The 17,627-nt window shown below is 48.4% G+C and overlaps 1 protein-coding gene across 1 annotated transcript; it reads right to left on the reverse strand.

Moving 5' to 3' along the window:
- Positions 1 to 717: 717 nt before the first annotated feature.
- On the reverse strand, positions 718 to 16,996 carry METTL2A (methyltransferase 2A, methylcytidine). The gene is made up of 9 exons (XM_054396509.1): positions 16,908 to 16,996; positions 14,688 to 14,779; positions 9,518 to 9,879; positions 7,353 to 7,402; positions 6,813 to 6,873; positions 5,141 to 5,280; positions 3,990 to 4,096; positions 2,835 to 2,900; positions 718 to 1,184 (listed from the first exon to the last, which is right to left on the reverse strand). Exons 1-9 carry the CDS (start codon positions 16,994 to 16,996, stop codon positions 1,033 to 1,035), a joined length of 1,119 nt encoding a protein of 372 aa, XP_054252484.1. The 3' UTR covers positions 718 to 1,032.
- Positions 16,997 to 17,627: the final 631 nt, after the last annotated feature.

Consider the following 17,627-nt stretch of genomic DNA (forward strand, 5'->3'; position numbering starts at 1 on the left):
AGGAGGGGAAATACCTTCAGTAAGCCACAATGTTGGCTCCCTCTAAGAAATGAAACAAGAGTGGCAGACATTCTTCTGATTTCTTATCAAAGACAAGGGTCTTGTCTGCTTGGCTTTAGCACAGCACCAGGACAGGACAGTGCAGCTTGTGAGCTGGGGCCTGCAGCCAGCAAGAAGAGTTTCTCACTGTTCAGGCAGCAAAAGCAGGATGATCTCTGAGGTCTCTTCCAACCAGATTTGTTCTATTCTGTGATTCTGCAATTCTGCACAATCCTGGTCCCATGACACTCTGCACTCTGGAGGTGTCCCCACACTGGTATCAGCCCAAACCTTTGCAAACCTGACTCCTGCCTGCCATGAATTTATAGCTCCTGAGCTATAGTGTGTTAGCTCCCCAGATGAACACCCTGGTGGGCAGGAGGGCAAGGCAGCACAATCTGCTTTCTCCACAGGTTATCTGCACAGCATGAGGCATCCATGGGGAAGCAGACACTGGGAAACCAGCTTGCTCTTGGTTCTTGCCTTCAATCCATGTACTTGAACTTGTGGATTTGCACAAACCTGAATGGCTAGGGGAGAGCAGCATGGGATAAGCTGCTATGGGATCCATATCAGGCCTAGTGACCAGTTGCAGAGAAGAGCAGATTAACCCTTTGTATGTTTTTGTTCCCAAGACAAGAGCACACAACACAGAGGTAAGGTCAAACCTTTCCTGTTTCATGTGGAAATGCAGAGTAAGAGTGACGTGGTACTCAACTTGCTCAGCTGCTGTAAGACAGCATGACCACTTCTTAAGCTGTTAAAAACATGATTTAAAAACCTCAGAGCAGCAGCAAGACATCTAAACCACTGCTTGGTCTCCTCTTAGAGTGTCCACCCTTAGCACAACTCACTTGAAGTGATGCTAGGCAGCGTAAAAGGCACTGAGGTCCTGTGTGGGCTGAGCTCCATCAAACCACAGCTCACCAGGAGGAGACACTCACTGAAGATGGTGATGAAGAGGCTCCAGCCTGAGAAGCAGGCCCTGTGCCCTCACAGGTGGGGGGCAGCAGGCCTGCAGTACTTGCACTGGATCCAGACTCGATGCATGGTCATTTGCTTCCCGCGGTTCACCTGCAGTCGCCGATCCACCAGATTCTGGATTTTCTCCAACCCAGCTGTGGTGAAGAGGCCATCTAATTCATCTGGAAGCAAAGAGATGGAGATTGAGGATGCCATCCTCTCATTTCACTGATACTTGCTCACACTGAGGGCTGAACTGTGCTGAAAGATGTCCCAAAGGAAGCTCACGGTCTTGCTCTGGCATGGAAATGTAAAGAGCAGACAGGGGAGGTTCAGGCTGGATCTCAGGAAATATTTCTTCACTGAAAGGGCTCTCAAACATTGGAATGGTCTGCCCAGGGCAGTGCTGGAATCCACATCCCTGGAGGTGTTAAAGCAGTGTGTGGACCTGGCACTTAGGGACATGGTTTAGTGCTGACCCTTCAGTGCTGGGTCAAGGGCTGGACTGGATGAGCTTGGAGGTCTCTTCCAACCAGATGTATTCTGGTGACTCAGCTACTACACAAGGATGGGATTAAGATCCCAGTTTCTCCAGTTTCCCTTGAGTTTACCTGCTGCTAAAGAAGTAAATAATCACTGGGAGGACAACTAGGATTATAGAGACTTGACAAAGAGAAAATAGCAGCAGTTTCAGACAAGGGCTTTGCCTCTAGTGACCCATTAAGGAAGCACGTTTGGTGAGCAGGGACAGATCCATTCCCTCCCCCTTCTCCCCCTCTCTCCAGAGGAATTCCAGAATCTGCAGGAGCGAATAACAGCATCAGACCTATACTTTTAAAAGGTAGCAGTAAGATCTGTGCTGTGTTGGCTGGAGGGGAAAGGGATTCATTATGGTTAAGTCTGGGGAAAGAAAAAAAAAATCCTTTAAAAACCACACCCTGTTGGGGCCAAATCAAAGCACCAAGAGCCCTGCAGGCTGCACCACTTACACTGGCAGGGATCCCTGACCAAGCAAATCAGCATCCTGGTGCCCCAGTCACTGGCCCTGGGCAAAGCCAGCCCAGGTCCTGCTGAGCAGCAGAGAGCTTGTTCAGCTGCAGCCCGGGAGCACGTGATTTGTATGGAGTCTGCAGAAAAGAGCTAACAGGTCCCAGCTTGTGCTCATTTATCAGATGCTTGCCATCCTGAAACCTTTGCCAAACACGCAGTGAGCATGAATTCTGTTGTGACAAACAAGTGCTCTGGGCAGGGGGGCAGGGGATGGTTCAGTGCAGTTGTGCTGCTCCTCTGGAACTGACCACGCAGAGGGGCCTGTGGAGGAAGTGACTGGAGGAGCACTTGGTGATAAGCAGGGAGAATGCAACCCCTCCTGAACACCAAGCAGCAGCAGAACTGGAGAGGCTGCCTTGGCTCTAGGCTGAACCACACCCCTCTTATTTCCTCGTAGCAGAGCAGTGAAGTTAAGAGAAGTTCCTTCAAGTGGTGTCCATCTCACTCCACCCTCTGCAGGCAACAACATTCAAGGAGAGCTCCTCCATTTCCACCCCTCCCTGTGTAGCAAACACACTGCTCCTCCTTTAAAAGGGTTTTCCTCCAAGGAATTCACAGTGAAACCTACTCTGGGTGACTCTGCTAAGGCAGGGAGGCTGGACTAGATGATGTCCAGAGGTCCCTTCCAATCCCCACCATTCTGTGATATTTGCATCAGCAAGTGGCAAGCCCAGGTCCCTGTGCACATAACATCTCATCTGGGAAGAGCTAGTGGCCAAATTTGAGGGCAGAGGGATAAAAAGAGGTGAGGAGAGACAGAGGGATGCTTTCTAGCCTCCTACCTTGTGTGAAGAAGTAGACTCTGGTGCCATCACCTCTCACATAGAAGTTATCAGACAGACACTGACCTAAGGGCAGGAGAGATTTAAACTGTTACCATCTATCATTTCAGAATCAGCAACTGCCATCCAACAAGTACACACTGTGCTGAAGCTGCCTCCTCATCAGGACAGACACTACTGCAGAGAGGCACCATCTATTAGCTGTCACAGAATGGCAGGGGTTGGAATGGACCTCTGGAGATCACTGAGTCCAATCCCCCCTACCAAAGCAGGATCACCAGGGCAGAAGCACATCCAGGTGGGTTTTCAGTGTCTCCAGAGGTGGAGAATACACCACCCCTCTAGGCAGCTTGTTCCAGGGCTCCATCACCCTTAAATTAAAGAAGTTCCTCCTCATATTCAGGTGAAGCTTCTTATGTTCGAGTTTGTGCCCATTTCCTGTCCCTGGGCACCACTGAACAAAGCCTGACTCCATCCTCCTGCCACCCATTCCTGAAGTATTGATCAACATTGATGAGATCCCCCTCAGGCTGCTCTTTCCCTCATCACAGAGATGTTCCAGTCCCCTCAGCATCTTTGTAGTCCTTTGCTGTACCCTGTCAGGCAAGACCTTGCCCTTCTTTAACAGGGGAGCCTAGAACTGGACACAGCACTCCAGCTGTGATGTCACCAGGGCAGAGCAGAGGGGCAGGAGAACCTCCCTCCACCTGCTGGCCATGCTCATTGGGGAGGGACTTTTTAGGCTATCAGGGAGTGACAGGACTGGGGGGAATGGAATAAAGCTGGAAGTGGGGAGATTCAGGCTGGATGTGAGGAAGAAGTTCTTCACCATGAGAGTGGTGAGAGCCTGGAATGGGTTGTCCAGGGAGGTGGTTGAGGCTCCATCCCTGGAGGTGTTTGCAGCCAGGCTGGATGAGGCTCTGGCCAGCCTGCTGTAGTGTGAGGTGTCCCTGCCCATGGCAGGGGGGTTGGAACTGGCTGAGCCTTGTGGTCCCTTCCAACCCTGACTGATTCTATGATTCTATGATCTTGATGCACCCCATTGGTCTTCTTGGTCACAAGGGCACTGCTGGCTCATGGCCATTGTGTTATCCAGCAGGACTCCCAAGATCCTTTTCCCCCCCTGGTAAGAGTCCCCAGGGGGAAGGAGGATACCTTTCTTGAAGCGAAGCTGGGCCAGATCGTAGCGGCCGTAGTCTCGTAACAGAATCACTCCTCCTGGCTTCAGCAGGCGACTCAGCCTGGTGACAATGCCCTGCATCCTGAGGAGAGGACAGAACCATTCAACACTCTGCAAACTGGGGTTTGCCTCCTTAGCCTCCTTTCCTCAAAAGAATCATAGAATTGTCAGGGTTGGAAGGGAGCTCAAGGCTCAGCCAGTTCCAACCCCCCTGCCATGGGCAGGGACACCTCACACCACAGCAGGTTGCTCACAGCCACATCCAGCCTGGCTGCAAAAACCTCCAGGGAGAAGGCTTCTACCACCTCCCTGCGCAACCTGCTCACCACCCTCATGGTGAACAACTTCTTCTTAACATCCAAGCTGAATCTACCAAGATATCCAGTTTTACACATTTCCTAGAGGAGCTACCCAAACCCAGTGCTGCTCTGAGCTCCTTCAGACTGAGGTGGGTTGAGTTTATTTGGCTGCCTTATTTCTGACACTCCCTGATTCTGCTGCCCATTTTTTCCTACAGCAATAACTGAGGCTGCCACAGCAGGGATTAGCTGCTCTCTCTTGCTAATTACAGAATGATTTCCACTGGTTCCTGTCAAACAAGTAAGAAGTAAACTTGAAGAAAAATGCTGCGAAATAAAACCAAAGGGAACAAAACCAGACAGAGTCAGTGTGGTTGTCACTGTCACACCAAGATCACAGCTCTTACTTCAACTGCTTTCTGACCCTTTTTGTCACCTCCCATAGGAGAAATTAAATCTAGCCCCAGAGCCTTGAAGTCTAGCAGCAACACTGTCCACAAATGGGTGCTGAGTTGGTTCAGAACAACAACTGTGACCTCAGCAAGATCACAGAATGGTTTGGGTTGGAAGGGACCTCTAAAGGTCATCTAGTCCAACCCAGTCTACAGCCACTTAGCACCTCAAGGTGACACCTATCCTGTGCCAGAATTTGTTACAACCAAGTAGCTGCAAATTTCCTTTTCAGAGGCTTAATGGAAAACTGGAGCAGACACACAGGAAACTTTCCTTTGCCTTGATGTGAGAGGCCAAAAGCAGCGCAGCTCCTAATAAAGAACTCCAGCTCTGTATGGATTATCTTCTGCAACCAGAAGGAGTTGTCAACTTACTTCTCTGGGAGAATGGCTGAGAGGACAAAGATAAGAATAACAACATCAAGGCTCTCATCTGGCATGGGGAAAGGACTTTGGTCGTTGCACAGGTCATGGACAAAGGCAAAGCAGCGAGCAGAGTCATATTCTGCATTGTTCTGTATTTAAGAGGAGAGACATCAGAGCATCAGCAGCAGGCCTTGATCTCAAGGTTACCTGGACATAGAAGCATTTTAACTTTCTTTATTACACACAGAATCACCACAGTTGGAAAAGACCTCCAAGATCATCAAGTCCAACCATTACCTAACTCTTCCAGAGCCACTACCACACCATATCCTTGAGCACCATATCTACATGGCTTTGTATACATCTAGGGACGGGGATTCAAACACTTTCCTGGGCAGCCTGTTCCAGTCTTTGAGAACCCTTTCGTGAAGGATTTTTTCCTAATGTCCAATCTAAACCTCCCCTGGTGTAACTTGATGCCATTTCCTCTTGTTCTATCAGTCCTGACTTGTGAAAAGAGGCCAACCCCCTCCTCCCTACAACCTCCTTTTAGGTAATTACAGAGAGTGAGAAGCTTTCCCCTCAGCTTCTTTTATATCTTTTTTAATTATGTGAGACATGACTATTATGGTGTGTGTCCAGAGACTGGACTAAGGCAGATGGGGTCAGATAGGTTCTGTGGTCAGACAAGGAATAGAGGTGAAACATGAAGAATAAGCACCCTAAGGAGATTTACAAAGAGCTTTGGACTTGCTACATGCAGACAATCAGCACTGACAAAACTTCAACACTGGACTGAGGGATTACTGCAATTTTAAGGTCAGATTTTCCACTAATAATGGTAAGAAAGGAGGGATTTACACTGTTAAGCTGGAAATCTTTACAACAGTGAGTGTCAGGGCCCCTTCCTGCATCACCGAAATCAATATTCATTTCAGGTACAAGCAGACTTCTCCTTATATGCCACAAATCAGACCTGGCTGCCTAGGGTTATGCTATAAAAATGATATTTAGACTTCTAAAAGAACTTCTCTATTTTTCTAAAGCTGCTGCTATGACTTGCAATAGCCTCTCTACACAGTGCTTGTGTCACCTTAAGAGGATGAAATGGCATCCTGCCTCTGCTGCTGTGTTCCCTCATCAAGTGACTGATTACATTTGATCCTTCATACATTCTCACTTCTGCCCTGACCTGAAAATTGTTAGCAGTGTTTGTCCTTTGACTAAATTCCAGCCTCCTGCTCCACAGACTGCAGTGTCCCTCCTCAGCTGTCTGTGGAGAAGCAACTAGACCACGTTCCCAGAAATTCCTCTCACAGTAATGCACACACAAACCAAACCCAGCTTCAGTTCCTGTTAAAAAAAAAAAACCAGCTTGGCTGTTTCCAAGGTTCAGCAGTTACTCAGCTAAAAGAGCCTTGGATTTAGGGAGAGTGCTGCCAACCACAGGGCAAAGAAAATTTGGCTGACTTATCTGCTGCCAATGTGACATTTTGAGAGCTCCAACTTCCCCCATTTCTCCAGTCTTTGGTGGCTTGTTTCCCTGATTTACCAGCACAAGGGTCAGCAGAAGGGCTGGCTGAGAAGAAACAGGCAGCTGGTGGCTGCTGTGATGGATTTGGGTTAATGTGCAACTGGCACCATGTACCCTCCCACCTTCCTCTGCCACTACTGAGCTTACCTGGACCAGATCCACAGCTGTTGTAGAAAAATCACAGCAATAAACAAAAAGGCCTGGGTCACTGCAAGAAAGAAAAGAAACTAGCAAGAAATAAACAAAGAAACTAGAAGTGGCCCACAGGAATGGACAGGAGTGGCTCAAATACACAGAGCACAGACTTGGGAGCCAGAAGTCCTTTGGGCTTTGGTCTGTCTCCTTCAAGAACCCCAGAATCTGCTGGATCCCATTGCTCCTTTAGGCCTCAGTCATTCTCATTTGGACCTGGCTTACTTTCCCTCCTGAAAAAGGAGAGACACTAAGGCCTGGGTGAAAATGGTTTCAGAATGAGCTATAGAAAGTGGCATCATGTTTTGCTGGTTGCAAATCTAAGACCAGCTCAAAACACAACAATAGGAAGCTGCAGATGGTTAAAGTCCCACTTGCCTCTGGCTTTTCTCCCAGATTGTCTAAGCACACATGCAATGCTCTGCCAGTTGTTTTTCAGAGGCTGGTAAATCATGCAGGTGAAAAAAAAAAAAACCTGCTGAGAACTCTACTTACTTATTGGTTTGTAAAATGGGGAAGACTGTATTTCCAGCACCACAGCCAACCTGCACAAACACAGCAGATACACACACAGTGAAAATCATTTCCTCAGCATGCCCCATGCAGCCCATTTCACATCACCTCTCCACAGCCATGGAGTAAAGAGCAACTCCTGAGTAAAAGAAGGCTCCAGAGAGACCTTATAGAAGCATTTCAGTATCTTGAAGGGGACCTACAGGAAGGTTGGGGAGGGGCTGTTTAGAAGGGCTTGTGGTGATAAGATGAGGAGCAATGGTTTGAAACTGGAGCAGGTCAGATCTAGGTAGGGAGTTTTTCATGATGAGAGTGGTAAAATACTGGCACAGGTTGCCCAGGGATGTGGTTGAGGCCCCATCTCTGGACACATTCAACACTTTTGATGTGGCCCTGGGCAGCCTGATCTAGTTGGAGATGTCCCTGCTGCCTGCAGGGAGGTTGGACAAGATGACCTTTGAGGGTCCCTTCCAACCCAATGCCATCTGTGAACCTGTAACAACTGAGCACTGCAGTGACCACTGCACACCTTACTGCAAGATGTGAAGATGTTCAGCTCTGAGGAGCAGGCTCAGCTGTAAGCATTTGTGGGCAACCACTAAGCCAGTCCTTGCAAAGCTCTTTCTACCAGGCTGTGTCTTGTTACTCATTTGAAAACTGTTATTGCTGGAATCCCAAGCATAACAACCAGGATGAGTCACTGAAGCACTGGCAAAGGCCAGGACTAGTTGCACTCACTTCCAGAGCAGAAAGAAGTTTGCTTTACTCTAATGACATCCTGCTCTTTCAGAGTTTCCTTCACTAGATGGCTCTTCCTCAAGCTCCAACTAGGCCTGCAACAATCCTGCCCTATTATTCCTTCCCTTCTTCCCATGTGAAGATGGCTCACACCACTGGGCTGGAGGAATTTGCCTCTGAATGTTGAAGGAATCAGTAAAACTGAAGACAGCAGTGAGGGCTTGCAGCAGTGAGGGCTTGCAGCAACAGATAATTGCTGACAAGACTCAGGTGAGACAGGAAAGCCACAAAGAGACAAGAACATCAGAGTCTGAGGAAGTCTCAAAGCCTCAGATTAAATAAAAGAATTGCAAGGACAGTGCATAAATTGACCCTTCCCTGGAAGGGCACAACTTCCCTAAAACATGAAGCATTGAAAATCAGTTTTATTTACAGTGACCAAAGCTGAGATGGCAGAGCAAAAGGACATTACCAGCTGCCAGGAGTCAAATATTTATTAATCCTACAGACTTTTCTGGGACAAATCCTGTATTAGACTGAGATTCCACAGGCCACAGGGAAGAAAACCAAGCAGCATCTTTACATTCTTGGTTCCATTGCTTGTTTCACACCTCTCAAGACAAAAGAGTCAGCACAAACATGCAAAACATAAATGACAAAAGAAAACTTTTATACAGACAAATAAAAGCAGCAGCTTCTTTCAAAAGATGACTTTCAAATGTTTGTTTCAACATCTGAGAGTAACAGTTTGTCTTTTAAACTTGGAAGCTTCTTATGATCCTTGTGCTCTGCTACTTCACAGCCTAGACCAAAAGCATCCCAACAGATTTATAGAATCATAGAATGGTCTGGGTTGGAAGGGACCTCCAAAGGTCATCCAGCCCAACTCCTCTGCAGTAAGCAGGGACATCCTCCACCAGATCAGGCTGCTCAGAGCCTTGTTGACCCTCACCTTGAATATCTCCAGGGATGGGGCCTCAACCACCTCCCCTGGGCAACCTGTTGCAGTGTTCCACCACCCTGATGGCGAAGAACTTGTTCCTAGCATCCAACCTAAATCTACTTTTCTCTAGTGTGAAGCCATTGCCCCTCACCCTATCACTGCAGGTTTTTGTAAACACTCTCTCTCCATCCTTCTTGTAGGCCCCCTTCAGGTACTGGAAGGCTGCTCTAAGGTCTCCCTGGAGCCTTCTCTTCTCCAGGCTGAACCACCCCAGCTCCTTCAGCCTGTCCTCACAGGAGAGGTTCTAAGCTGCCCTCTGTTTTGTTTTTTTGGTTTTTTTTTCATTTTACTGACTTAAGGCAATCATCTCACTCACTTCCTGTTTGCCAATATTTATTTTATGTCCCAGTCACTCTCCCCCTGACAGAAGGGACTGTTGGGTGTGTGACTGTTTCACAGTCCTTACCTCCAGAATGCGGTAAGATGCGGACGACCCTGGGTAATCTCCACCACTCTGACTCAGCTCAGTGTCCTTCTGTGCAGTCCCTTCTTCTGTGCAGATCTCAGGTGTGCCCTTTAGCAGGTTTAACTGATTCTCTGCCCTGGTTTCCAATGAACAAAGTCCATTTTCACAGCTTCCCAGCCCTCCTTTGTCGGATTCCTCTTTGTTACCAAAGCCAGGTGCTGAATCCCCGTTTTGCCCTGGGTTCCTGTTGGGTGCCAGCTCAGGGAATTCAGTGAACAGCCAATGCCTGTCCTTGAAGAAACCATTTTCATGGATTTTATAGAAGTCATCCCAGTACCTCTTAGCATTCACCTCATATTCCTCTGTGAACACAAACAAAACCAGCAGCAGCAGTCAAATCAAAAGGTCTCTGAGTTTAACCAGTTCAGACAGTGAGAGATCACTGCAGGCATCTACACACAAATCTACTTTAATAAGTGAAGTTCTCAACTGAAAATCACCTGTGCCACCCCTCACCTTCAGCCTGCTTCCTTACAATCACTTTCTTAGGACTAAAAAAGGGAAAAGAGATAGAAGAGGTAAGTGTCTGTCTCCTGGTAGGACTTAAAGGCAGCTGGCAACAGAAAAGGCCTCTCTGAAGGAGCCTGGAATGAGGAAATCCAGGTTTTACCCCCATCTCTAACACCAACTTCTGCAGCTCCCCAAAGCTTATCAATACTTAAAGGGTGGGTGTCAGAAGGATATGGCCAAGTCCTTTCTCAGTGGTGCCCAGTGACAGGAGAAGAGGTAATGGGGACAAACTTGGACATAGGAATTTCCATCTGAACTTGAAGAGAAACTTCTTTACATTCCTTTACTGGAACAGGCTGCCCAGAGAGATTGTGGAGTCTCTGTCTCTGGAGTCATTCAGAACCCTTCTGTGGAACCTGCTCTGGCAGGGGGCTTGGACTAGATGATCTCTGAGGTCCCTTCCAACCTCTAACATTCTGTGATTCTCTGAATCCACTGAGAGCCTTGTGACACCAAGTGCCAAGCACTTACAACTTCTAAGGAATTCTGTGACAGCTGCCTGGAGCTGAAGAGCTCCTGCCCAACAGCCACCTCTCCTTTCAGAAGGAGAAACGGAAAAATCAGTCACCTGTATGTCTGTTTAGTCAATTTGAGCCTGGCAGAAAGCTCAGTTAGCATTTGTGCACCACTCCAAGGCTGCAGGGCAGCAGGTTTACACAAGGATTGCTGGAGTCCAGTCTGCAGCATGTTGTTTGCCACAGCTCTGTGCAAGTTTGAGCATCACGCATTCAGGAAATTAAAGCAAGAAGGAAACCAACAGAAGTGACCCCTGCCAATAAAGTAACAGTGGAGAGCTAAAGTGGACAGCCTGAAGATGGTAAGAATTAACTTCAGCAGCCAGCATTATCATTTTCACACCCAGTGGATCCATCCCAGTATCACAGAGAGCTGGAAGAACTCTTACAAAGCCCTGCTCTAAGGGGATTGGAGTCACCCACAGAATTATTTGCACACAGCTTCCCAGACTTCAGACCAAGTACAGTTCTAGGGGAACTATTCTTTGTTCCATGGGAAGTTACCAATAGAACTGGCTTCCTGCATTCTCACTGATGTGATGAGTTCTCTGTCCTGGGAAATGACAGCTAAGTATAGCAGCCTGTGCTTGGAATTACCTGGAGGCATTAACATCCATGGCTAGAGATCCCACTGCAACTCCTTAGGCAGCTTTGCACAGCATCAGGTACATTACTGAATGCAAATGATTCTCCCCCAATTCAAGAGTGGATGTGAGAATGGTTAACTTCTTTCCAACATGTACTCAAGAGTAGGGTTACAGAAAGCAGAACTCTTTAGATTGGAGATCAGGATTGGGATCTGAACTGCAGGTTATTAGCCTTGCTTGAAAGTGTCCAAGTGTTTAGAAGATGTCTGAAGGGAAACAGTAAAATGAGCCAAGAACACCTGGAAAAAACACATAGCCCCAGCCAAATATAGACAAAAATGGCTGCAATAAAGAACCAAAAGCCAGTCCCATGGATATTTTTAGTAGGATCTATTCCCTGAAGCACAAAGAGCTATATATAAAAATAATCTCTTTACCTCAACTACAAGGATTTTCTCCCTTTAAGAAGCCTTGTCCTTAAACCTTAAGCTGAAAGAAATTTGACTGTCAGATAGCAGACTAGAGCAGTGAGTCTGTGCCATGATCTGACTGCAGCTCAGAGTGAGCAGGGTCAAGTCAGTTTGCTGTTTGCACAGGAGGACTCAGTGACTGTTCCTGTCAAAGGAAGAAGCTTTACTGATTCATACCCTGGGTGTACCCCTTCCTGACCTGTCACCTCTCCCACGAGCTAGCAGGGACATACCAAGCTGCTGGAGCTGGACATGCTCTTTCACCTGACAAAACCATCATTCCTGCTGATCCCTGATTCCTGCTCCTAACAAGCCCATGCCAACCTGACTGCAATGGGATGCTTACCTGAGCTGCTGGGGCAAAATTCCAGCCCAGTCATTTTGGATTAGCTGCGTTTCTTTTTTGCCCTAGCAGAACACTGAACAAGACACTGTGCTCTTCCTGTGTTAAATTATGGGGAAATTCTGTTGGATGCTCTCAAACAGCTGCTACACTCCACTCCACATGTGTGGAAGCTTTAAGGCTCATGTACCTCATAGCCTGGTGCTATCAAAGCATTGGAAGAAAGAAGGATCAGTGAAAATAAAACTGCGAGACATCAAGGGCCAGCTGACAAAGCTCATGCAAGAAAAGAGATTTAAAGCAAGAAAAACAGGAGAGAAAAAAAGGACCATATTCATTTTTCAGTCTGACTTCCTGCACAACTTATGCCAGAAAAGTTCACCTAATCCTGCTTCAAGATCCTGTTTGTGGACTGAGCTCAGGGGGGGAATCAGTGTGCAAGCCAGACTCCCCCCAAGACCTTCTTGCTAAGGACTCCTGCTCACCTTTTGCAAGGACACCCCAAAAGCCAAGCCCATACTCACCCTTTCACATTGCAGAAGAAGGACAAACAAAAGTAACTGTTCACAACAGACAGGAAGAGAACCTGGGACCCCCTGACTTGCAAGGGGGGGCTAATTATGGAGCCTGAAAAGGAAACAACAACAGCAAAAAAAAAACCCCAACTCTTCCACTTCTTTCTTTGTTCCCAGCCAGGAGACATATCTTCAACATACCCCCACAGAAACTTCTCTCCTTCTTCAGAACAAATTCTGACAGCCCCAAGAAGTCCCCAGAATAATGCAGCCATAATGACCAATAGCTTGTCTTTGTTCTCCTGCTTGGACATCACTGAGTCTCAAAATACTCGACCCTCCAGGCACATTTGGCTGGGCTGGCTTCCCCCACATCTCAGCCATCCCATTGTCTCCACAAGCTTCCTGCTGAATAGCAACCATCCAAATTTGACTGGCCTCCATTGTTCACTCTGGGAAATACATCAGGGAGACCTGACAAACTGCTCTACCAGCAAATTGCTCCACCATTTCAAGCCTCCTATATAGGTTCTCAAAGCGTGACAGACAGCATCCTTTAATGTTAACCAGATTCTAGAATGAACTCAACACAATGGGCACCACAATGGAAACTGCTGGATGCTTCTGGGAATCCAAGACATTAGGGAGGCTTGATCTTTGGGATAATTAAATTAGCTATTGTGAACACAACTGGAAGCTATATGGGAAGTGTCTCAATAGCTCCAGTAGTGTTCAGCATCGCTTTACAGATGACACCCTCAATTTAATTCAAACAAACAGATCCACCCTAGGGCTCAGCAGGGTGTAACACCATCATCATCATCATCAAACAAGCCTCTTATCTACTCTGCTCTTCTGAGACCCCACCCTGGAGCACTGTGTCCAGTTCTGGTCACCCCAGCATAAGGAGGACATGGAAATGTTGGAGCAGGCCCAGAGGAGGCCATGAAGATGATCAGAGGGTTGGAGAACCTCCCCTATGGTGACAGGATGGGGGAGTTGAGGCTGTTCAGCCTGGAGAGGAGAAGATTCCAGGGAGACCTTAGAGCAGCCTTCCAGTACCTGAAGAGGGCTACAGGAAAGCTGGGGAAGGAGTTTTTACAAGAGCTTGTAGTGATAGGACAAGGAGCAATGGATTGAAGCTTGAGGAGGGAAGATTTAGACTGAAAATTAGGAAGAAATTCTTTCCAGTGAGGGTTTGACAGACACTGGGAACAGGATGCCCAGGGAAGTCATGGTCCTTGGAGGTGTTCAAGGTCAGGTTAGAAGAGGCCTTGAGCAACCTGGTCTAGTGGAAGGTGTCCCTGCCCATGGCAGAGGGGTTGGCACTAGATGACATTTAAGGTCCCTTCCAATCCAAACCAGTCTATGAATCTAGGAATCATACAAGAATTCATTTCACCACCATTTAAAGGACTGAGCGAGCTCACAAGTGGGGAGGAAAGATGCATTATTTAACCAGCTCAGACCAGCTTCAGCTGTGTTACCTGACTGTAGATTTGCACCTGTAGCTCAATTCAGGGCCAGGTTAGCTTTGCCTTTAAGCTAAAAGGCAATCAAACTTCTGGAATCTCTTTTCTGCCTCTCCAATGATAAACACTTTTGATCAGGGTAACATAATTTTACTTCACTTCTGATTTAAACACTATCAAGCTGTTTGTTAACTTGGTAGAGACACTGCTTGGTATGGACACTACTTTATTGGACTCCCTTAAGAGAAAAACTAGGCTTGAGTTAGGGACAGCTCCACAGCATGCAAACCACCAGAAGATTGACTGTTAGAAGTTAAAACTTTAGAGAGCAAGAGCAAGCTGAAGCAGTAACACTACAAAGAAAAACATCTGTGGAACAAGGAACACTAAAAAGTATCTAAAAATGCACAGCACAAACACGAACTCAACCCAAGATGACTCCTCCCAACAAAACCATTTCTGCTCCAGCAGGATGAGTGCCTGGAGAAGGTGGAAAAGCCACAGAGAGGTAAATTATGAACAGAAAGATTCCTCCTTTGGCATTTTTCATTATCAACAACTAAGGGATGCATTTTGGATGATTCAGGACAAGAGGGAAAAGGAGGAATAAATGATGATGTTTAGGAAGCTCTGGTCAGACTGTGCCACTCTTGTGTGGCCAAGTCAAGACTCAGCATTAGCAGACTAACCAAAAGTACCTTGTTTGTCTTGTGGCAATAGCTGTGAGCTGTTCTCTTGGACTTTACTCCTGGCACTGGCTTCCTGCTCTTCTGACCATTCCACATTATCCCTGTTGTGAAAAACAACACGAACTACTCAGCTGAGAATGGCAGGCCAAAGAGAAAGGTTGGTCTAGACAGCCCTCCAGACCCACAGCTGAGCTTTTCCACCTCTTTTCCAGCTCTAACTCTGCCTTGGCAGCAGCACAAGCGATCAGCACAGATACTCCCTCGTTCTGCATGAACTGCACTTCCAGCACTCCCAAAGATGTCACTGCAAGAGACCCCCAAGAGACATCAGACCTGCTCCCTATTCCTTATCCCTATTTGATCCTCAAGTTTAGAGGAAACAGAATCATAGAATTGTCAAGATTGGAAGGGACCACAAGGATCAACCAGTTCCACCCCCCCTGCCATGGGCAGGGACACCTCACACCACAGCAGGTTGCTCACAGCCACATCCAGCCTGGCTGCAAAAACCTCCAGGGATGAGGCTTCCACCACCTCCCTGGGCAACCTGTTCTGGTGTCTCACCACCCTCATGGTGAAGAATTTCTTCCTAACATCCAACCTGAATCTACCCATTTCTATTTTTGCTCCATTTCCCCTAGTCCTATCATTACCTGACACCCTAAAAAGTCACATATCATAAATCATATATCATAAATCATAACTATAAAACCATGAGGGCACCCAGCAGGAAGAGGCCTCCTTGGAGAGGAACTGCCTTTGTCACAAGGTGAAAGAGCCTTGTTCCTGGGGAGGTGCTGGCATTCATCAACAAGGGCTATCAGATTTAGCTGTCTTTAACAAACTGCATTTTCTTTCTCAGGTTAAAACAACAAAGGCAGGAGGGTTGTTTGGAAGACAAAGAGTTAAATTAAATACAATTACAGGAAAAATATGCAGGAAGCTATACAGCATTAAGAGATATTAACAACTGAAATGTGCACACACAGTTGTGGAGTCATTAAAGTGATTCACTTGACCTTTTTTCATTAAAACAAGGGAATGAAAAGCAGAATACAAAGGCCAATAAGCATTATTGTGGCCTCAGGTGAATTTAGTCTTTTGATATTAACTCATAAAAAAACCTTTTAAATGTCAAGTGTGAAAAAAAAAAACAAAATAAACAAACTGAAAACAGAGCACCAGAAGTTTCTTCAGGTAAATAATGTTGAGGATACGCTTTTGCAACATACCTTTGGTAGAGGCCCCAAATGAAGGACAAGCTGATACATGCACATACTGCTTTATTACAAATTAAACATTCCCAATTCTTAATAGTGTATAGCAGCCAGAGACTGAAAGTGGACACATTTTACTCCAGTTCCCACCAAATCCAAAAATTTGGGTGCTTTACATATCTTAAACCAGCCTTCCCCATCAAACACCTCCTGTTGTAAGCTAACACCTAGCAGCATCTCACAGCTACAGCATCCTGTGGCAGCAGATGGGTGAAATGATCTTTGTTCCATGTACAGACCAGTAATTAATGCATCTACAGACAAAGAAGGGCTAAAGAGCTCTGAGAGCAGCTCACAAAACTTTATTAACTATAATAGACTGCTAGGATGCAAAATGCATTCTTCTGAAGTATCAAAGGAGCCTCAGGAATCCCAACTGCTTTGGGAGGAGCCGAGGCGGGGTCAGGACCCCCCGGATCACTGACCTAACTGGGCAGGGCCCTCCCGCACCTTCAAGCCCTTCCTGCACCGCCTGCTACTACCCCAGACGGCGGGTGCCAGGTTCCCCACTCCAGGCCTTCCTCGCTGCCTGGCCGCCAGCCTCGTATCCACAGCTCCCCCGGTCCACAGCTCCCCCGGCCTGCTCTGCACCCCTGTAGGCACTTCAGAAGCGAACCCGGGCGATGGGCCTGTGCGCTGCGAGAGAAGCACGAATAATGCCTGCGGCCGAGCCCCCGTGAAGCAGAGCAGAGGAGCTCAGGGCTAACCCGCCCCGACCGCCGAGAGCTCCATTACACCACGGCTACGCCACAAACTACCGGCAGGCCGGGACGGAGAGGAGGAGCGCACCCCCGGCCACCCCCTCCCAACCCCGAGCGCAGAGCTGCACCACAGGGCAGCAGCGCCCCGAAGCGCCCCGGCCGAGCTCCCCGCGCCTCTCCGCGGTGGGCAGCAAAGCGCCGAGGACTCGGAGCGGGCACCGATGGGGCGAGGAGGCGGCGGCCACCCTCACCAGGCGTTGTGCTGGAAGAGACGGGCGGGGTCGGTGAGGAAGCGCCTCCCGAAAGGCCGCCGCTCCGGCGTCTTCCTGGGCGCCGCCATGATGGGACGAGGGCCACCGGAACCGGAAGCAGCGCCGCGCGGTCCGACCCGAGAGAGGACTGGCCGGGCGGGGCGGTCACCTGAGTGACGCTGCTGTCACGTGTGGGTGGTGGCGGGAAGCGCGCGGGCCTGGGCAGGGCAGGGCAGGGCAGGGGCGGCCCCGGCCCCGGCCCCGGCCCCGGCCCCGGCCCCGGCCCCGGCCCCAGCCCCAGCCCCAGCCCCAGCCCCAGCCCCAGCCCCAGGCAGCTTCTGCCGCCGTCTGTGGCGCATTTCGCGCACCGCGGGCTCGGCTGCCGCTGTCCAGCATTCACAGGTCCCAGGTGCTGTCACTCTCAGCACGTTGGCGACCTCTGGAGCTCACCCACTCCAACCCCCTGCCAAAGCAGGGCACCCGCAGCGGCTTGCCCCGGAGCACCATGGCCAGCGGGGGCTGGAGTCTGTCCAGGGAAGGAGACTCCACAACCGCTCTGGGCAGCCTGCTCTAGGCCTCCAGCACCCTCACAATAAAGACCAAGTGCAGTTCTAGGGGAACTATTATTTTTCCCATGGGAAGTTACCAATAGAACTGGCTTCCTGAATTCTCAGTGATGTGATGAGTTCTCTGTCCTGGGAAATGACAGCTAATTATAAC

Source organism: Indicator indicator, chromosome 37 (assembly GCF_027791375.1).
Source record: "Indicator indicator isolate 239-I01 chromosome 37, UM_Iind_1.1, whole genome shotgun sequence".
NCBI classification, from domain to species: domain Eukaryota; kingdom Metazoa; phylum Chordata; class Aves; order Piciformes; family Indicatoridae; genus Indicator; species Indicator indicator.